This window comes from Nuphar pumila, chromosome 6 (assembly GCF_984573655.1).
Source record: "Nuphar pumila chromosome 6, dmNupPumi1.hap1.1, whole genome shotgun sequence".
NCBI lineage: Eukaryota > Viridiplantae > Streptophyta > Magnoliopsida > Nymphaeales > Nymphaeaceae > Nuphar > Nuphar pumila.
Genome location: NC_143254.1, coordinates 33,017,564 through 33,040,313, shown reverse-complemented (window position 1 = coordinate 33,040,313; position 22,750 = coordinate 33,017,564). Strand labels below are relative to the sequence as shown.

At 38.2% G+C, this 22,750-nt stretch overlaps 1 protein-coding gene and 1 pseudogene across 1 annotated transcript in view; both read left to right on the top strand.

Annotated features, from left to right (window-relative positions):
* Nucleotides 1-224: 224 nt before the first annotated feature.
* Nucleotides 225-22,750, top strand: part of LOC149834573 (putative protein phosphatase 2C 39) — a 37,967-nt gene continuing 15,441 nt past the window's right edge. The window contains exon 1 of the mRNA XM_090011487.1: nucleotides 225-361. Within this exon, the coding sequence (XP_089867613.1) occupies nucleotides 329-361 (33 nt within the window). The 5' untranslated portion in view covers nucleotides 225-328. The remainder of the gene's footprint in view (nucleotides 362-22,750) is intronic.
* LOC149834574 (E3 ubiquitin-protein ligase DIS1 pseudogene) lies at nucleotides 7,648-8,458 on the top strand (annotated as a pseudogene).

The following is a 22,750-nucleotide window of genomic DNA, read 5'->3' as shown; positions in this document are numbered from 1 at the left end:
GGGTAAACTCGGTTTCTCTTTGAAACTTTAGCCCCCGAGAGATGGGAGTTGCAATGCCATTCCCTTGTGAATCGCAAACACTCAACATCGAGTCAGACGCGAGGGGAGGAGGAAATTTCGGACATCCTAATAAATGGCTTGCGTGACTAAAGCGTCACCTTTGCGCGCTGTGGGCTCCACTGACGGCCGTGTCAACGCTTAGTATCTCGTACAAAAATGGTGTCTTGCAGTGGGTATTCTGAATCCAGCGCCACAACTTGTCTCCCTGCTTTTCCTGATTGTGCCCTCCAGAGAGAGAGAGAGAGAGAGAGAGAGAGAGAGAAAGGCCATGGCGGGCAGGGAGATCCTCCACAAGATGAAGGTCTTTCTCTCACTGCTGTGTTTTTTTTCCTGTTCTTTTTTATTATATGATGGTGCCTGCTTTGGTCATGTGCTTCTAAAACTGTCTCGATTTGAATATGATGGTATGCATCTGGGTGGTTTTCTTAAGTCTGATTCTTTGAGATTCCTTTTGTTAAGGATATTGCTTTTTGTTGATTCACTTGTTGCTATTGAGGAACCAAAATAAGGTTCTTGTTTTCTGAACCTATAAAGGTAACAATTGGGGAGGCCTTCAATTTGGGACAGCCAGTCAAATATGTCCATTGATGGTAATTGGGGATAATGTGCCATGAACAGTAGAAATTGTCAAATTTGGGGATACCATGTTGACGAAAATGGGGGTGGGTGTTCTATTGGATTTTCTCACTCTTATATCCATGTTGAACGGCACCACAGAGACTTCGAAAGAGGGTTTTGTTGGTGATGGATAGGTTTGTAATAGCGTACTTTGTTAGTGAAGTTGAAAGTTTTGTTTGATCCCTGGCAACCACAAACCATGTGGAAGGATGAAAGGATATTTAGCTAATTAGCAAGAGTGCCTTTTCATCAAATTTTTGTTTGAGAATGTGGATTTTGTATTTCATATAGGATGTTATTTTTTTGTAACTGATAGTAGGTGAAAATCCTGCCATTATAGAGGAATTTTGTTGGGAATCTATCTGTTTGCTTGTTCAATGTAAGCCAACTTTTAGGATAGGTAAAATCTGGACAGCTTGTGAAGATTGTGGAAATGCCACCTCAGTGATAGATAAGTTGCCTAAAACTCATTTAACAATGCAAACCTGGCTATGATTTGCAAAACTGAAATTTATGATTCCATAAATTGGGCTTTAGATTCTATGAAACTAGCACAATAATTATTCTCAAGAAGTCAATGGTTGATGGTGATCTTGGAGTATAATATTGCACGGGTGTGTAGATGTTGAGTTATTTCTGGATAATACTGTAGGTCTGCTTCGGTTATACTGATATGCGCATTCTGCAGGTTTCTGCTGAATTTTGAAAAGTTCTTTTTTCTTTTTAAATTGGGCTAGTAACTAAACTGTACACGATTGTATCATCGACGGTATACAAGGATTCATGCTGTTTTCCTTTAAAGATTTTCCATTGATCACATTATGTTTTAATTTTAATTAATCATAACGACGTAGAATTGTTGTTCAAGAATTTGCACTATGGATCATAGACCTGCTTTATTGCTTATATTAAGAATTTTGAAAGTTGTGCTGCCCTTGACACGATTATGAAAATTTTATTTCCATAGCGAGGATAAACCAGTCGCGTAGGAGACTGTCATTACACTGATGACAAACTTGTTTGTATGATTTTACACCTTCCTGTAAAGGCCTCCATCCAGTTTATGGTTAATAATTTCATTTAGTACAAATATGTGGATGACCACATCAGCAAGGCTATGAAATAATCTTACCTTCATCATATGTGGAGTTTGGTGCTCTTAGATTTGATGAGAGCTTGATTTCCAATTGTATGTTGGTTTTCTATCATGTGTAACTGATTTTTTGAGATTTCCTAAACAGGTTATATAAAACATATATTGATGCTGTCACCTAGGAACATATGTTGATTATGTCACCGCTAGGTAATCTTAGGATGGCCAAATGCCATTAAGGGATGGGCATGTTTGGAAAATGTGGTTTGAAGCATTTTAAGGGCATTTTGTGTAAGAAAAAGCTAAAGTAGTCTATATGGGGATTATGTTTTGCTGCTTTAGTGTACCTTGTGCAGTTTATGTTTAAAGCTAATTTAGTGTTCTTCATGGGTTTTATGTTTAGTTAGAATGACAAAGATAACCTTGGTGATGTTTGATGGTAAGTTTTTCTGAACAATATAGAATTGAAGAGAAAGTTTGTTCCTCTTCTCTGTGATGGATATTTGAGAGATTTTACTTGATATTATCTTGGTTGTTAATGTACTTTTTATTTCCCTTTTTCTAAGGTTCAAATATGTTTTTAATTTTATTCTCCTTTTCTCTATGTGAACCTTTTAACCTTTTCTTTACACTTCTGCAAAATAATATTTGCCCAAATCTATATTTCATTTTTTGTATTGTTATATTTTTTTTTCAAAAATGTCAAGATTTTATTGAGATTTATAGGAAAAGCTACATTATCATGCACAATCGCCTTCTTGAGATGTAGTCATGCCTGATATTGGTGACTGTGATATACATGTGTGTATAGCCATATGGTTGTATATGTTTGTGCACGTCGCATGCATGTTTACAAATTTAAGATTTAAAGGATGATAAGTAATTACCATGACCCCCCCCTATGGTATGTAGCATTGTTGCCAGACTGGGAATTGAAATTGGAAAGCAGTACAGGAATCATAATCAAGAAGCAGTTATTTCAAAATTTAAAGGATTCAGGATGTGGGAAGTGAGTAGGAAGCAATATGGAGAATCATTTAGAAAGCAATATGTGAAACCATGTGAGCATAGGAATTCCTTGTCATGGAAATTGGCATAATTTTTTTGATTTGGGTCTGGGATCCAAGTTTCGGATCCAGGACCCATAAAGGGGTCTTATATATATATATATTTATATATTTTATATCGTGTAAATTTATATGTATATATAAATGCAATAACTTTAACTAATTTAATTATTTAAGTGAGAATTATTTAAAATAATACGTAGATGGGCCTGGGATCCACCTTTCGGATCTAGGATCCACAATGGAACTATATCTATATATATACATGTATATATAGACGTATAAGAGTATACATATATAAATATATATATGTATATACTATAAAACTGCGCGAGGATCCGCAGTTGGATCCATTTGGATTCGACCTGCGGATCCATTTCACAAAGATGCCACGGATCCAGAAACCAGACCGCATCTGGATCCCGGATCTCAGCCCCGGCCCGTGCCCAGTGAAACGAACGGAAAAAACTTTCGGACCCGGGTCGGATCCGACCCGGATCCAATAACCCGTTAGGGTTATAATGCTCGACACAGGGGGGGGGGGAGTCGAGGGTTTTATTTTAAACCCTCTTCTCCCCTCCCCCGTGCTGCTTTCCCCTTTCGAGGGTTTCCCCAATCGCCGCCCCCCGAGCTCTTTAAGAGCAATGCAGAGGGGAGAGAGGACTCACATTGCCTCCTCCTCTCTCTCTCCTCCCTCTCGGCTTCATGCGTGCGACATCGCCTTCGCCGCCATCACCACCACCACCACATCTTGCATTCCTTCGATGGCCGGAGACCGCTGGAGGAGAAGCTTCCCGATTCCCCGACACCTGGGAAGGAGCACAACTCGCCGCTCCCCCTGTTGCTTGCAGAGGTCGCCTGTATAGTCGACACGGAGCCCAACCGTGCCTTCGAAGCGCTCTCTCTCGACTGCGTGAGGCTTCGTTAGAAACCGACAAGCCGCGTCGCCTTCCATTTCATCGAAGCCCTCGTCTCCCTCTGCGCAAGCCATCGGAGATGCCCTGCATCTCGCCGGAGCCTCGATGCTGCGGTCGACCATCGCTGTCGGCCCTCCTCTGCCTCTCTTGCCGGCACCCTCCCTGCTACACCGAGTTCACTTTCCTGTCTTCCTGTCCCTCTCGACCTCTTGCGCGACAGTCGTGTCATCGAGGCCGATGAAATCATCTTTGTGGTAGCAGCCGACATCTCGCCGGAACAAGTAGGTTTCCCTGTTGTCTTCCTCCCCCGTTTTCTGGCTCTCCCTCCCGATCGCCCCTTCGCGGCAGCGCTGTGGAGGCTCGGCCAACCTTCCTCTCGCTGCATCATCGCCTCCAAAGCGTGGATTTTTGAGGTACGGTTCTTCTTTTGAATTCAGGTGAGGAATTGAATATCGGTTCAATTCCGTGTAGTGCTTGAGATGAGAATAAAAAAAAAAGGGGGATGTATGCATATCGATTAGCCTAACGAACTAATTTCTCTCATTTGTTGAGAATCATGATAACTTTAATATGGACCTGACTTCATCGCCCTCAAGACCTTGAGTCTACTTTTCTGGTCAATCAGTGTAGGTGTATGCCAGTTCAACTAGAGTTGCACATACTCCTCTCAGATAAGGAGAGCATTCATTTGAACAACAACATAATTTAATACTTGATCTATTCAATGTTCATATACTTGCAATGATATAAGCATTGCCATCACTCCAATAGAGCAAAATATAAATGTTAGTTGTCCATATTATGGCATAATTGTACATTCTACACTATTATGATTCATTTGATCTAATCCACTTTAGTGGGATGGTCATCCCTAAGAGGGGTATGATAAATCATTGAAATTAATGAGCTATCCCTCTCACTTGAGATGAGCTTGAGGTCATGTTATTCTTTCACGCTTTTGCTTCTTTTATTGTTTTTACATATGATTGAATATTATTGAAAAAATGTATTCATGGCATAGTTAAATTAGAAAGAATCTGTAGTCAAGCATTGTTAACCAAAATGTAAATAAACGGCTCACTAATGAACCTAATTATCTTTCTTGGTCATAACAACCAAGAGTCTTTAGTATTTGGATCATAATTGTCATGTCTATGTCCTTACGTGACTGTGTTGTAAATTTCAAATAATGTCTGTTTCATGTGAAGAATGACTTGCTTTTGCTGGCCTGTAGTACACGTGATACAAAAAAGAGAGAAGTGAATCAAAGGAAAGAGAGAAACAACAAACAAAAAAAATATAAAATTTAAAATGAACTGTCTATATTTTTGTTATTGCTTGCTGTTTGGTTCCTGACAGCATACACATGCCTGGATCGGGTCTGTGCAATCGTTGCCCGACCCAACCGACATGGGTCGGTGTGAACACTCCAAATTTTCCAAAAAAATCCAAAAATTCCCTTTTTGCCCCTGACCTTCATCTTCTGAATAAATTGGGTTAATCTATGATAAAATTCCATTTATTTCTTGGATTCACTGGAATCCAGATTCAATTTCCATATCTGATTCAATCTCGGACCTAGATCTGATATCCGGATCCAATTCTGATCCCAGATCTTCTATTCTTCAAAAAACAAAAAAAATCAATTCGTTGTATTTTCTCAGAGGTTTTATCTTGATCTAATCTCAATTTGAGATCAAAACTCAAAAATTCTCTCAAAATCCTGGATCCAGATCTATTTTTGAAATCCAATTTCCAAAATTAACCCTGTATTTTCTCAAAAACCTCATTTTGAAAATCCTTATATCTTAATATATATATATTTTTTAAAAATACTTCAAAAACCCCGTTTGGGTCCTATTTGTTAAAATCCTCATGCTTCCCTTATGCTTTCGGGGTTTTCTCTAAAAAATCCGGAAAAAAATATAGCTTATCCTCTTTTAAAATCCCTTTTCTTAACTAGAAACCCCTTTCTGAAAAATCCTTTTTCTAAAAACCTCTTTTGAAATTCCTGAAAAATGTAAAGGACCCCCCTTGTAAAAACCGTAACGGTCTCCTCTTATAAAACCGACCCTCAGGGGGTCAACATCTTCATCGCCTTCACCCCTCCACCCTTCTATGATCCGATTTTCTTCTTCCTCTTCCCTTCATTCTTCTTCTTATTCCTCTGGTTGCCTCTGTTTTTTCCCAAATAATCCGAAGGAGGTCGACACCCCTGCAGTTACAGGTAAGTAATCGTCTTCCTCCCCCTTTCGATTTTCTGTTAAGCTTTTTCTTGTTTGATCGTTTCTTGATTTTAATTTTATTCATCTTTTTCTTTCTTTTATCCAAAGGCACAAATGGTGGACCTGCCTATAGCAGGATCGACCCATCTATTGCAACATCAACAGAACATTCATGTTCCCACAATTCCTTTTTGATTTTGTTTCTTTTTTTTTATTATTATTATTCAGCACTTTGTTTGCAATTCATCACTCTGTTTTAATTCAATCCTATCATCGATCTGTATATCCCAACATATATATAATTTTGTTTTGATTTCCCTTTTCTTTTTGGTATCTTCGATTTTCTTTTTGCATTCCTCATTTTTAGGGTCTTTCTTTCTTTTATTTGCCAGGCTATGTTGTGGATTTTCTATTTTTCATTTCCCGTTCGATCCTTGATTTGTCATTGGTTTTATAAGGCTCTTTTAATTCAATTGATGAAATCTGCATTATCTGTCCATTGAATCCTATTTTCGTCATTTTTGTCATACTTTGGTTTCGTATTCTACATAATGAACCAATCCCTTAGTTGGGTATTGATTTGTCGCTGCCTTCACCAGTTCCTGGTTTATTCTGAGTTATGTTTCACAGCGTTTGTCTATTCGTTTTTTGTGTCGTTCATCATTATATCATATCACCTCTGTTCATCGGCGTGATTCCATCGATTATATTATATCTGGTTTTAGTGCTCTCTCCCATTTACCGTATGTTTTAATCCTTTATATTTTACTGTGTCATTAAGCATTTTATGTTGATTTCTGCATTCTGGCCTTCATACACATATTACATCTGGGACATGATAAGGACCCGAGTTTCTGAGTTCTTATCTAAAGTGACCAATTCCTATTTATCCTTCATATGATAGTGTAATCAGGGAATCAATTAACGAAACAAAGATATGCTGGTATTGCCAAGAGCTATTGGATTAGGTAGGAATTTTTCGGTTTGTAATCTTCATCAGCATGAACTTGAATGTAAATGGCCCCATCCATTTACCTGCTGTATGCGTGTTACCTTCACGTTTCATCCGATCTTTCCCCTTTTTTTCCCCTCTTCGTCAAATTCCCTTCTCTCCTTTCCCTGGTACTTTCCCTTCCAAGCAACTGAAGGTTGAACACACCTGCAACTACAGGTAAGTAGTGGTCTTTCTCACCCTCTTTTTCTTTCTGTGAATACATTGTTATACTGTCGTTTTCTTTTGTAGTTTCCGTAGTCACTTTATTAAATTACTAAGTTGTTTCTTTGACTTCTGTTTTACCTTGATTGTTTGTTTACATTCAATAGCATGTAATTGCTTTTCGTTCAATTTATCTCATGTATTTTTGTCATTTTTGCTGTATTTCGGACGTTTGGTTGATCATGGCATCTAAGGGTCCCTCCAGTTTTCATTTGGATTACCATGCTAGATAAATACTTCTCCCTAGCATGTTTCGTTCCCCCGCTTCTGATTGGGCCTCTGCTGTGAAATTGCATACTCTATTCTCTGTCTCACTATGGATTGAATCCTCTAACGTGGATAGTTCTGAAATGCAAACTGTATTGATGTGCATTATCCCTTCATCATTTACTTGGCTAGTTATCAACAGAGGATATCAACACATACCAGCTGACCTCTTCATTAGTATGCAATGGGTTCTGTAAACTTTTGCCTGGATGATTTATGAGAAAGTAACCCAGAGATTATAAATCTTCCTCAGAATGATGATTTGTTTGAGGTCAGTGAATTTGTGAATGATTCCATTCAACTTGTGACACCAAAGCAGAACCTGACTGTTGCAAATAGTGTGCGGGAATTATTAGAATGTTCTGTCTGCCTGAATGCTATGTATCCTCCAATCCATTAGTGTTCGGATGGGCATACATTATGTTCGGGATGCAAATCAAGGGTGTACAACAGACGTCCAAGTCCAACATGCAGGCATGAACTTGGGAACATAAGATGCCTGGCGTTGGAGAAGGTGGCAGTTTCTCTTGAATTGCCCTGCAAGTAGCAGAGTTTTTAGAGGTATTGCCATATATCTGTGCTAAAGCAAGTTAAAATATGAATCACAATGTTTATTCAGACCCTATAACTGCCCCTGTGCTGGTTCTGAGTGCACTGTCGTCGGTGATATTCCTTTAGTGGTAGCTCATCTCAAAGATGATCGCAAGGTTGACATGCATAATGGAAGCACTTTCAACCATTTGTACCTCACCCATCTCTTTTACCATCTGCACTTTCAAACATCTTTTGTATACTGCACTTACATCACCTTCACAACACTTCCACATCACTCTATCACTGCCGCACACCACTTCTCCATTCCCCTTGCTACAGTCATTCTGGCAGCATCACACACTATATCTGTTGCTTCAATACACACAACACCAGTCATACCTATTGCATCTCTACTTGCCTTCATTAAACAGTACTTATTGCCCAGCTCTCACATCCAGTAATGGTATAGCATCACCCTCCTGCATTCAACACTTACCTGCTGTCACCATTCCTCTAGTACAACACCTTTTCCACCACATATATATATATATATATATATGTTCTGCAGCCCTCATATGCTACACAGCATATCATATTACCTCCACCACAGTATTTTGCTGTTTTTCATGGCTTCATCCACATTTGCACCTTCAACACATACCCTCCAATCCCCAACACCCACCTATGCATCAGCATCTTCCCCTGTGTCCATTCTAAGTGTACAACACCTCCTTGTATATCTACACTTCATCCCCAAACATATGCTAGAGCTCTCATTTCACTATGGAATATGCGTTAACGGTCTGTTTTCGTTATGTGTTTACCTATGCCTTATATATCTCTTACTATGTACCATGCATATAGCATATCTTTGATATACTTCATTGTTAGCATATGGGTAGTATGCATATATTTAGACACCAAAGCCACCAAAACTTCAGACACTTGCAGCAATTCCATTTCGCCAATCGATCTCAATGGTTGTAGTTTCTTCTCCTTCACATCGGCCCAATGAAGGCTGGAGTTTTCTTTTCATAATATGTCTTCATTTCCCCTAGGCAAGCATGCACATGCACTTCCCTACAAGCTTTCACTTAGCCCATAGATATCACATGCATACTTTTCCCATTGGTTAGGTATGACATTTAGATATTATATGTATATTCTTCACTTAGAATAAGTATAAGCATTTGCATTGAAAATATAACATCCTCCATTACCTCTACCTTGTGCTAACTTGAATTTTGCAGGGATTAGGTGGAAGAGGCTATCTTTTCTTCTTAATTTAGGAATTTGAATTTCAATTCAAGTCAAAACCTGCAATAGCTAGATGATAATGAGAATTTTACATTTTCAGTATTAGATTAGGATGTACGTGCATATAGATCTCATAATTGTCTGTTTCATCTCATTTTTACTTCCATTTCAAAAATTCACAATGGTGGAACACGAATGGCACGTGCACCTTTCTAATAAAAGGTAATTAATCCTAAGTAAATGATTCACATTTATGACCATAGTCAAAATGTGAACAATACTTAGGATTTTTATCTTTTATGGAATAACATTGGATCCACATTTGGGTCTCTTTTAAAAATCATCATATTTTCTAAATTTTTCTTCCTTTATCAGAGTTTGACTTGTAAATTAACTGAAAACATATATTCATGACCATAGTCAGAATATATTGAAGGTTAATTTCATTTCAAACTCTATAAAGACACCAAAATGTATTTTATTCTTTATCTGAATTTAAATACAGATTATTTTTTAATATGTTTGTGACCATAGTCATGAATGCATTATATCTTCAATCTTATTTCAATTCTCCTAAAGAATGAAATATGCTTTTCAAATTCAATTTTCAAAATTCTTCTAAAGCATTCATCGTTTAAGGATAAAATTGCATTCTTTTTCATATCATTTCAAATCACCCAAGTGATTTCAAGATAATTCTTTTAATATCTTCCTCATTTCTCAAATCAATCTCCAATTCTTATTTATAAATTCAAAATCATCTTCTTATTCTCAATTCTATCTTATTTCAAATCTCGAACTTCAAATATTCCAATTTCAAAGTTTAATTCAACTTTGAAATTTGAAGTTCATATCCAAGTCCAAGATTTAATTTCTCAACCAAATCAAATTTTAAAGTTCAATTCAACTTTGAAATTCCAAATTCATTTTCCAGTTCAAAATCCAATTTCAAAATCAATTCAATATTCTAGATCAAATTTCAAAGTTCAATTCAACTTTGAAATTCCAAGTTCATCTCTTGATTTCGAAAAATCAAGTTTTATTCTTTATTCTTCACTTCAAATTCCCAAATCTTCCAAAAATCATTTTCTGATCTCAGAATTCAAGTCTGATTCAAGTTTGGTTCTTTATTTTTCAAAATTCCAAGTCTTATCTTTTAAAACCTGAATTAGATTCTAAAGATCAAAACTTGGTATTTGTTCTGAAAATCGATTTTTTCCAAATTCCATCCTCCTTTCTTTCTTCAATTCCAAAATCGATTTAGGATTTCTCAGGTCTAATTCCAAGTTTCATTTGGATTTCTAAAATCCAATTTCAAATTTCATCTTGATTTCTCAAATCCAATTCTATTTTCAAAATTCTATTTGGATTTCTCAAATCCAAAATCTAATTTCAAATTTCATATGGATTTCTCAAATCCAATTCTATTTTCAAAATTCTATTTGGATTTCTCAAGTCCAAAATCCAATTTCAAATTTCATATGGATTTCTCAAATCCAATTTTATTTTTCAAATTTCATTTGGATTTCTCAAATCCAATTCCATCTTCAAATTCAATCTGGATTTCCAAAATCCAATTCTATTTTCAAGTTTCATTTGGATTTCTCAAATCCAATTTCAATTCCATTTGGATTTCTCAAATCCAATTTAAATTCCATCTGGATTTCTCATATCCAATTCCATTTTAAAATTCCATGTGGATTTCTCGAATTCGATTTCATTTTCAAATCCCATCTTGAGTTTCAATCTCCAATTCAAATTCCAACTCTATTTTTTTTTCAAGGTTTATTTTTCTGAGATTTTAAATTCTAAATTCTTTCTTTGAATTATCATTTGAAGTTCAATTTAAATTTCAGATTCTAAATTCAAGATTCATTGCCAATTTCAATTCTATTTCCAAGTCCAGTTTTCAATTCTATTTTAAATTCAAATCCTTTCTTCCATATCTGTTTCAAGTTTTAAAACTAGATTCAAAGTCTAACTTTTCCAAATCGATTTCAACTTTGTAAAATTATTTTCTTTAAATATTTGTAAACTTATTTCATAATCATTTGGAAAATCCCAAAAATTTCTGAATTATTCTTCCCAAAAGCATACATCTTTAAAATTGCATTGCACAAGCGTGATTCCTTGTGCATTCTTAGACTTAGAATAAATTTTTAGATATGCAAAACAAAAGACATAAGTTCGATCCTTGGTTCAATTACCCCTGGTAAAGGCGCCAGGAACGGTTGAATCTCGTACCGACGAGCGAATCCAGTCTCTCTATTTTCCTGCAAATTTTCAAAAAATGGAGGCGAGTAATTTCAAAAATATTTTCAAAATTAAGGTAAGTGAGACCTTTGCAAAAGCGTTCCTCTCTTCTTTCTTTTCTTTTCTTTTCTCTTCTCTCTTCTTTTCTATCTTTGATTTCCTTTTCAAAAAGGGAATAGAGGCTAGAAAGGAAAAGAGAAGGAAAAGAAAAACCAAGAGGATAAATTTTGCAATGATCACAATCGGTTGGGTATGGAATGAAATAGAACAAAAAGAAAAAAAGAATAATATAAGTACATTTTTCCACTTATACAGTGGTGTGCTATTTAGTTTTGACACCATACACACCCTCGGATCGGGCCTGTGTTATGCTGTTAGACCCGGTCGGGTGTTCAGCTGGATGGTTTAGTAGAGAAAAGCATGGAGATAAGTATCCACACCAAAATACATAGTGTGTATATGTTGATTCAAAATTCTTTCACAGGTTTTCTTAATTTATATATGTAAAATTTTCTCCTGTGTAGGTGTGTAACTGTTTCTTAATTGTTGAATGTTTAGCTGCATACTTGCTCAATAATCATGCATTCTATCAGATATATGATCGTGTATTTGTTTCTTTAAAAATACAACTATACATTAATGGGTGGGTAACTGTCCAGCCTTGACAACACGCACAGGGCTGAGCCAGTGCAGGTGCTGTCAGGTCCCAGCCGACGGGGTCGGTTGGGCTGGCTCAGTTATCCAGCCTGTTTGCCAGACCCGACCCAGCTGACTGGTGTCAGCTGAGCCTGGTTGGGACCCAGTCGATTGGGTCGGTTGGCTGTGAACCTCTTGATAAAGAGAGACCTTTGTTCTTTAAATGCATTTATAAATATATATAAATATATGTGTTAAGAATCGATATTTACATGTTGTCTCTACTTGACCAAATTATGCAAAAGTTTGGCATGCACTTAATAAAATTTTGCATTGAAAGTCAGGTGGAGCTTGATAGAAATTTGTGTTGATTGGCATATGGCATTTCCAAACCGAACTAGTGCATTGATAGTTTCACACACTTGAAAGAAAATGTGCATTTGACATTTCTTCTAATAAAAAACATGCATATTTCAATTGTTCCCTTAATCATTACATGATAGTGAGTGAGTGATGTTTACTTCCTAAGGTTTGTTACTTGCTACTGCTTTAACATTACTTCATGCCTAATTTATGTGACTAATTGCATGAATGATTACGTAAATGTTGTAAATTGATATATCTGTACTCACTCAAACTATTACATGAAATCTTATCTATATTCTTTGCCTCACCTGTTTTACTAGAAGTAGCTGTGCTTAGAATTTCGGTTTTGACACCCTACTTTATTGGTTTTTCACAGGAACAAGTGATCAGTGAGGTTTGGCTAGCTATTGGTGTGACACCTCGAAATTTTAACCCAGATTTACGTGGTTTTTTTTATCAGATGAAACAATTAATAATTTCAAGGTTAAGCATTCCGGAATGATACAAGGAAGTAAGGCAAACCACACCATTTATTTTCATTTCAAAAAACTCATGAAATTAAACATCAGAATTTTCATATAACGAGTCTCAAAACAAAGATTCCAAACTGAAAGAAAGTAGAACAGTCAGGGAACAAGTAGATCAAGTCTTGGTCAGCGTCTCATCCCGCATCGCTCATAGTTCTACTCTTCACCTGAAATTTGTAAATTAAAGGAATTAGACTACAACTATTTGTACAACAACAACTACGCCTTCATCCCAAAACAATTGGGGTCAGCGATATGAACCAAAAAAGAAATTCATTTTGGGTCTTCCACATGAATCCTTTTCCTCCAATCATTTCTATCCAACGTCATGTCCTCGGTGAGGTTCAAAGCATTCATATCCTTTCCTATCTCCATCCAAGTCTTCCTAGGCCTACCCCGACCTCTTTTAACTAATATATTTTCCCATTTCTCCAACCTTCTAACTGGAGCATCATTAGGCCTTCGCCGAATATGTCCAAACCACCGTAAACGATTCTCTCGCATCTTATTTTCAATGGGTGCAACACCTACCTTCTTACGTATCTCTTCGTTCCGAATCTTATCTTTTATTGTATTTCCACACATCCATCTAAGCATCCGCATCTCAGCTACACTCATTTTTTGAATATGATGTCTCTTGGCAGCCCAACATTCCGTACCATATAGTAAAGCGGGTCTAATAGTCGTCCTATAAAACTTTCCCTTCAACCGCAATGGCATTCTACGATCGCACAGCACTCCAGTAGCACTTTTCCATTTCATCCACCCAACCTTTATCCTATGATTTACATCTCCATCAATTTCTCCATACTTTTGAATGATGGATCCCAAATATTTGAAATAATCATTCACCGGTATATCTTGCTCACCAAGCTTCACTACACTCCCATCACTACTTCGTTGCTTACTAAACCGACATTCCATATATTCAGTCTTACTCTTACTCAACTTAAAACCTCTAGCTTCCAATGTCTGTCTCCATAATTCTAACTTAGCATTAACCCCAGCTCTAGACTCATCAATCAAAACAATATCATCAGCAAACAACATACACCACGGTACATTTTCTTGAATTGATCTCGTAAGCTCATCCATCACTATCGCAAATATGAAAGGGCTTAAAGCAGATCCTTGATGTAACCCAACCGTTATCGGAAAATTGGTTGTCACCCCTCCACAAGTGCGGACATTGGTTACTACTCCTTCATACATATCTTTAATTATACTAATGTACTTGAGAGAAACACCGTTCTTCATCATTGTCCACCAGAGAACGTCCCTAGGTACTCTATCGTATGCCTTCTCTAAATCAATAAAAACCATATGCAAATCTTTGTTCCTCTCTCTATATCTTTCAATAAGTTGTCTAAGAAGATGTATAGCTTCCATAGTTGATCTTCCAGGCATAAAACCAAATTGATTCTCCGATACCATGACAACCTTCCTCAACCTAGACTCAATCACCCTCTCCCAAAGTTTCATAGTATGACTCATGAGTTTTATACCACGATAGTTTGTGCAATCTTGTATATCACCCTTATTCTTATATAAAGGCACCAAAGTACTCTTCCTCCACTCATTAGGCATTTTATTTGTTCGCCAAATCAAGTTAAAAAGATTTGTCAACCATTCTAAACCTTTCTCTCCCAAGCATTTCCAAGCCTCGATAGGTATACCATCTGGGCCAACTGCCCTTCTTGATTTCATTTTCTTCAAAGCCTCTGCAATTTCTTTCTTTTGAATCTTGCGCATGAAGTCACGATTTATCTCATGAAAAGGAATGGAGAAGTCTCCAAGATCTTGAGCATGACTATCATTAAATAGCTTATCAAAATAATCTTTCTATCTCTCCTTAATCTCCTCATCTTTGACTAAAACCCTTTGCGTTTCATCTTTGATACATCTAACCATACCCAAATCCTTCGATTTCCTATCTCTCATCTTTGCAAGCCTATAAATATCCTTCTCGCCTTCTTTGGTATCCAACTTGTCATAAACCTCCTTATATACCTTAGCCCTCGCGTTTCGAACAACTTTTTTAGTTTCCTTCTTTGCTATCATATACTTCTCCAAATTCTCATTATCACGACTCTTACTTAGATTTCTATAACACTCTCTTTTAACCTTAATAGCTAATTTGACATCCTCGTTCCACCATGATGTATCCTTACCTAGTGGTGCACCGCCTTTAGACTCACCCAATACCTCCTTAGCTACTTTTCTCATACCACCCGCTATCTTATTCCACATTGATTCTGAATCCTCCTCGAGACACCAATCAACTTCCTTAACTACCTGCTCTACAAACATTCCTTGTTTAGCTCCTTTCAGTGCCCACCACTTAATTCTAGGATCTATCCTATGTCTATCCCTTTTGCGGCATTGTCTAATTCTAAGATCTAAAATTAAGACTCTATGTTGTGTAGCTACACTTTCTCCTGGTATAACCTTACAATCGATGCAACAACCCCTATCTCTCTTTCTAAGTAGGAAAAAATCTATCTGACTCGTATTAACCCCACTTTTAAATGTTACTAGGTGAGACTCCCTCTTCCTAAACCAAGTGTTTTCTAAGATCATATCATAGGACAAACAAAAATCTAAAATCCTTTCTCCACTTTCATTTCTTTCTCCTATACCATAGCCTCCATGGATATTCTCAAATCCATCCCTACTAATGCCTACATGTCCATTAAGGTCACCGCCGATGAAAAGCTTTTCTCCATAAGATGTCTCTTGTACTACTCCATCTAAATCTTCCCAAAATTGATGCTTAATGGAATCATCTAAACCTACTTGAGGTGCATAAACACTAATAATATTAATAATATCCGTACCTAATACTAATTTAATAAGTAAAATTCTATCACCCTTCCTACGGACCTCAACTACATTATCTATAAACTGACGACTCATAACAATCCCTACTCCATTCCTATTCCTATTTATTCCTGTATACCAAATCTTATATCCCCAAGGTTCTATCACTTTAGCTTTCTCACCTACCCATTTGGTCTCTTGAAGACATAAAATATCAATCTTTCTCCTACACATAACATCTACTAACTCTACCAACTTACCAGTTAAAGACCTTATGTTCCAAGTGGCTAACCTAATTTTATGGTCTTGGACTAACTTCTTTACCCCCACCCGTCCAACAAAGTGAGGGAACCCTTGCCTATTTGACACCACACCCGGGCGCCGGTGTGACGCGTCGCTTCTGGGCGACGACCTAGCAACCCTTGCACATTTATCACTGCCTCCGGGCCTAGAGAGTACAGCGCGTCGCTCAGTAGGGAACGCCCCAACGAAATTCTCATATTGGTTCATTTTCATAGGATATGACAAAGTTTTTATGCTGGCTGTCACAGGCCTACTGCAACCCTCCTCCTTTATCCGGGCTTGGGATCGACAGTGTATAACTACACAGGCGGAGTTAATTAGACTACAACTATCTAAGTAAAAAATCTATAACTTTTAATGCAGGTATATCATGAATTTAGTATATGATGTGAGTGTCTTGTGTAATTTTCAGCATATACATAAGCAAGTAGGCAGTTTATGTAACAACAATAATATAGCAGGTAAGACATTAAGCAAATAACGCATATTCTGCAACAGCAATAACAGTAACATGCATAACATTCATGTAACAATCACATTATGAATTTAATTATCTCATATCTATACATTTTATGATTTCGTTTCATCACAAGCTCAAAATATAAAACATGCTGAAGGATTATGAAATTGTCTCTCTAGTAACTTTACTCAGTGTGATACCTAATTGTTCTAAATAGTGTTTATATTTTCTTATCCCTCGGGTACACATGGGCCGAGACAACCATCACAGAAGAGAACGTTTGGGGTATATTATTCATGGTTGTTTTATTAACCCGAACATTCTAACTGAGATTGAAATCCCAAAGGAGCGACTAGTAACCGAGAGAACCTCCCAAAGGCCAAAACCAAAACAGGATGCATCCCTAACTTCTGTAGAAGAACAAAGAACTACCACCTAGGACACACTGGTAGTCGGGGTCCCCCAACTCCGAGGACTGGGGATCAACGAGTTTTCGGACATGTTATTAAGTGTTTCGAGCTAAAGTGACTCGTTGGTCCCCAGTCTTCGGAGTTGGGGGACCCAGACTATCAGTGTGTCCTAGGTGGTAGTTTTTTGTTCTTCTACAGAAGGTAGAGATTCATCCTGTTTTGGTTTTGGCCTTTAGGAGGTTCTCTCGGTCACTGGCCGCTCCCTTGGGATTTCAGTCCCAGTTAAAATGTTCGGGTTAATAAAACAACCTTGAATAATATACTCCAGAACGTTCTCTTATGTGATGGTTGTCTCGGCCCGTGTGTACCCACGGGATAAGAAAATATAAACACTATTTAGAACAGTTAGGTATCACAGTGAGTGAAGTTACTAGAGAGATAATTTCATAATCCTTCAGCATGTTTTATATTTTGAGCTTGTGATGAAACAAAATCATAAAATGTATAGATATGAGATAATTGGATTCATAATGTGATTGTTACATGAATGTTATGCATGTTACTGTTATTGCTGTTGCAGAATATGCGTTATTTGCTTAATGCCTTACCTGCTATATTATTGTTGTTATATAATCTGCCTACTTGCTTATGTATATGCTGAAAATCACACAAGACACCCACATCATATACTAAATTCATGATATACCTGCATTAAAAGTTATAGATTTTTTACTTAGATAGTTGTAGTCTAATTCCTTTAATTTACAAATTTCAGGTGAAGAGTAGAGCTATGAGCGATGCGAGATGAGACGCTGACCAAGATTTGATCTACTTGTTCCCTGACTGTTCTACTTTCTTTTAGTTTGGAATCTTTGTTTTGAGACTCGTTATATGAAAATTCTGATGTTTAATTTCATAAGTTTTTTGAAATGAAAATAAATGGTGTGGTTTGCCTTACTTTCTTGTATCGTTCCGGAATGCTTAACCTTGAAATCATTAATTGTTTTCGCTGATAAAAAAAATCCACATAAATCTGGGTTAAAATTTCGGGGCGTTACAGTTATGGTATCATAGCCTGAGAACAATAAATCAAGGATCACGGACGTGCCACACCCTGCAAGCGCTCTGTGAGTATAAATTCTTTATTAGTCATGATAATTGCATTGTTTCTTCTGTATAAGTATGGATATATACATGTAATGACTTTAGGAACACTACAATTCAAAGATAGTAAAATTGTGTGTATTGAAATGATTATTAGATGTATCGCCGATCCCAAGCTAGTTCGAGCACAACAAACGAATGACAGGAACAAAGGGGTTTCATGATGGAAACTCTCGGTAATCTTGCTCAGACAATGGACACCCAAATGCGCAACCAGACAGAGTTAGCCACATCCATAAGCGAAAGGCATAATACCAACACAATCACCTATGAGAAGTTCTTGAAGTTGAATCAGCCCACTTTCTCAGGAAAGGCTGATCCTGAGCTAGCCGAGAGTTGGATTGCAGAGATGGAGAGAGCTTTTCGGGTTCTGCCTGTTCCCGATGATAAGCAAACAGACTTCGGCACCTACCGCTTGATGGAAGATGCACAGAAGTGGTGGGACACAACCCGAACCATCCACTTTGCCGGGATGGATCCTATTCCATGGGAAGCGTTCTTAGAGACATATTTTCTCTAGCACGCTCGTGATCAGAAGCAACAGGAGTTCCTGGAGCTTACTCAAGGGAATATGAATCTGGTAGAATACACTACCAAATTTCGGACCTTGGAGCGTTATTGCCCAAATTTGTTCGCGAATGATAAAGCCAGGGCAACTAAGTATGTTCGTGGACTCAAGGACGGTTTACGACCACGAGTGATGATTAATCTGCCGTTCACCCTCACACAAGCCATTTAAGTGGCTACTATGCTGAACGAAGAATGAGAGTGATCAAGGAAGGGTCAGAATGACACACCGTGGAAGCGGGGAGCCGGTCCGCAACAACATCAGGGTAGCAAGAAACACCAACCTCCTCACAAGAAGCAGAGGTACAATGGTGGTGCTCGTCCTCCACAACATCAGGGACAAAATCGGGTTTGCCAGAAGTGCAACTGGTCCCACTACGGGCAACCTTGCCCCAGGGACACCGGTGCATGTCTCTGCTGTGGCAAGATGGGTCAATATGCTCGTCAGTGCCATAAGAAGATGGCGGGCATGCAGAGGGGGAATGCCGGGGAAGGATATCAGCAACATCAACCACCTCTGCCACAGCAGGTACCACAACAAAACACACAAAAGAGGGTGTAGGGACGAGTATATGCTTCCACTGCAGAAGAGCTGAAAAAGGGAAATCTGGTACAAGGTACAATACTTGTTAATGGCTATGCTGCACTTGTCCTTTTTGATTGTGGTGCTACACATTCGTTCATATCCATAGAGTTTGCTAAACTTTTAGGGGCACATACTGAATCTCTGAAACATGTCTTAGATGTGTACAATCCTATAGGATATAATTATATATGTGTAAACTACATCCCCGATGTAGCGATTGCCTTGGAGGGGTAGAATTTACCTGCTGACCTGATCCTACTCGATATGACTGAATATGATGTCATATTGTGGATGGATTGGTTATATGAACATTATGTCAATGTTCTGTGTCGCAAAGGAAAAGTGGTCTTGTCCCGACTTACGGTAAAAGCCCGAATGGTATCAGTATTAAAGGTTTAGAAGTATATGCGGCAAGGGTGCCGAGCATTCCTAGTGAATGTATTTTCCTGCGAGCCGAAGATCACATCGTTAGAAGAACTTGAAGTGGTTCGTGAATTTTTGGAAGTGTTTTCGAATGAGTTGCCTGGACTACCTCCACAACGTGAGGTGGATTTTCATATTGAGTTGGTGCCTCGGCCGACACCGATCTCGAAAGCGCCCTACAGTATGGCCCCAGTAGAGTTGGAGGAACTAAAGAAACAACTCCAAGAGTTGATGGAGCAAAGCTTCATTAGACCTAGTGTGTCACCATGGGGAACACCAGTTCTTTTCGTGAAAAAGAAAGATGGGTCTATGAGACTGTGCATAGACTATCGGATGCTGAATCAGGCGACCATAACAAATAAATATCCTTTACCTCACATTGAGGACTTGTTTGATCAATTGCAAAAGGCTAAGGTATTCTCAAAGATCGACCTCAGATCTGGATATCACAAACTTCGTATCAAGGACATTGATATTCCAAAGACAGCCTTCAGAACAAGGTATGGACACTACGAGTTTGTGGTTATGCCATTTGGATTGACAAATGCTTCCACCACATTCATGGATTTGATGAATCGGGTATTCAGAGCGTACTTGGATACTTTCGTGATTGTCTTTATCGATGATATACTTATATACTCCGAAAGCATAAAGCAACATCGAAAACATTTGAGGATTGTATTAGAGACTCTCAAGGAACACCAATTTTTTCGCCAAATTCTCCAAGTGTGAATTCTGGCTTGAGAAGGTCATGTTCTTAGGCCATGTCATATCGCGAGATGGAGTATCGGTGGACCCAACTAAGGTTGAAGCTGTATTAAATTGGTGTCAACCTAAGAATATCGGTGATATCAGGATTTTTCTAGGATTAGCATGCTATTATAGAAGATTCATTCAGAATTTTTCACGGATTGCCATGCCCATGACCAAGCTTCTAAGGAAAGGAATTAAGTTCGAATGGACAGATAAGTGCGAGGAGAGTTTCCAATTCTTAAAGAAGAAGCTTACCACCGCCCCAATGTTGGCTCTACCTTAAGGTCATCGTGGTTTTGTGGTATATTCAGACGCATCAGTTACAGGTTAGGGATGCATCTTAATGCAGAATGGCAAGGTGATAGCGTATGCTTCTCGCCAATTAAAGATTCATGAGCAAAACTATCCAACTCATGATCTCGAATTGGCAGCCGTAGTGTTCGCTTTAAATTATGGCGACATTACCTGTATAGGGAACAATTCGAGGTATTTACTGATCATAAAAGTCTCAAGTACCTGTTCTCCAAAAAGGAGTTGAATATGCGACAACGACGATGGTTGGAGTTTATAAAAGATTACGACTTTACCATTTCCTATCACCCGGGGAAGGAAAATGTTGTAGCTGACTCTCTCAGTCGCAAAGCTGGTTGAAGTTTGTTCAGTCTATTGACAAAAGGGTGGAATTTGGTGGAAGAATTCATTGACTGGAAACCGTTCGCAAACGACGAGGGAAGTATTAAGTTATCTAACTTATCTGCCCATCCCGAGATCCTTACCAAGATTATTGAAGGTCAGAAGGAGGATCCCCAGTATGAGAAGTTCAAGTCACTAGGTCAGCAAGAAAATTCGCGCTTCTCACTCAAGGAAGATGGCAGTATCCGGATGCATAAGCGACTTTGGGTCCCGAGTGATCCCAAGTTGAAAGAAGAACTACTGGGAGAAACACATAAGTCCAAATACACCATACACCCGGGGGGTACAAAAATGTTTAAAGACTTGCAAGGGGGTATTGGTGGAATAAAATGAAGCATGAGGTCGCAAGTTATGTCTCCAAATGTCTGACTTGTCAGCAACTTAAGATTGAACATCAGAAGCCTGGCGAAATGATACAACAAATGGAGATTCCACAGTGGAAATGGGAAAAAATCACCATGGACTTCGTGGTGGGTTTGCCCAAAACACGGAAACAACATGACGCTATATGGGTAATAGTGGATCGACTGACCAAATCGGCTCATTTCCTACCCATACGGATAAATCAATCCCTCGAGAGCTTAGCAAATTTATACATCAGAGAGATTGTTTGACTGCATGGAGTACCAGTCTCTATCATATCAGATCGAGATCCTCGGTTTACTTTTGGGTTTTGGGGTCAGTTACAACAGGCTTTGGGTACAAAACTGAAGTTGAGTACCGCTTTTCATCCCCAGACCGACGGCCAATCAGAGCGGACTATCCAGACACTAGAAGATATGCTGCAAGCATGTATGCTGTATTGGAAAGGTGAATGGGACAAGCATGTTGTTTTAGCTGAATATGCTTACAATAATAGTTACCATGCAAGCATTGGTATGACTCCTTTTGAAGCTCTTTACGGAAGACCTTGCAGATCACTTGTGTATTGGGACGAGATTGGTGAACGGTTGATAGAATCACCGATCGTGTTACAATATTATACCCAACAGATCAAGATGATAAGAGATAGACTGCTATCAGCCCAGAGTCGGCAAAAGAGTTATGTAGATTAAAGGCGCAGAGAGCTCACTTTTGATGTGGGGGATCGGTTTTTTGTGAAGATAACACTCACCAAAAGTGTGTTTCGTTTTGGTAAGAAAGGAAAATTGAGCCCCAGATATGTCGGTCCTTTTGAGATTTTGGGGCGGATTGGAGAAACGACCTATCGTATAACTCTACCTCCCTAGTATGCTCAGATTCATAATGTATTCTATGTATCTATATTACGAAAATATCTTCAAGACCCATCACATGTCATCCAGTATGAGGACGTAGATATAAGAGAAGACTTAACAATGGAAGAAAAGCCAGTGGAAATATTGGAGTATGGCGAACGCGTCTTGAGATCTAAGACAATCCCTCTCGTCAAGGTGAGATGGCAACACTATGGTATTGATGAAAGCACTTGGGAACCTGAGGCCAATATGCGGGAGAGATACCCCAATCTTTTCGAGTAAACACTTACAGGTAAATTTCGAGGACAAAATTCTTTT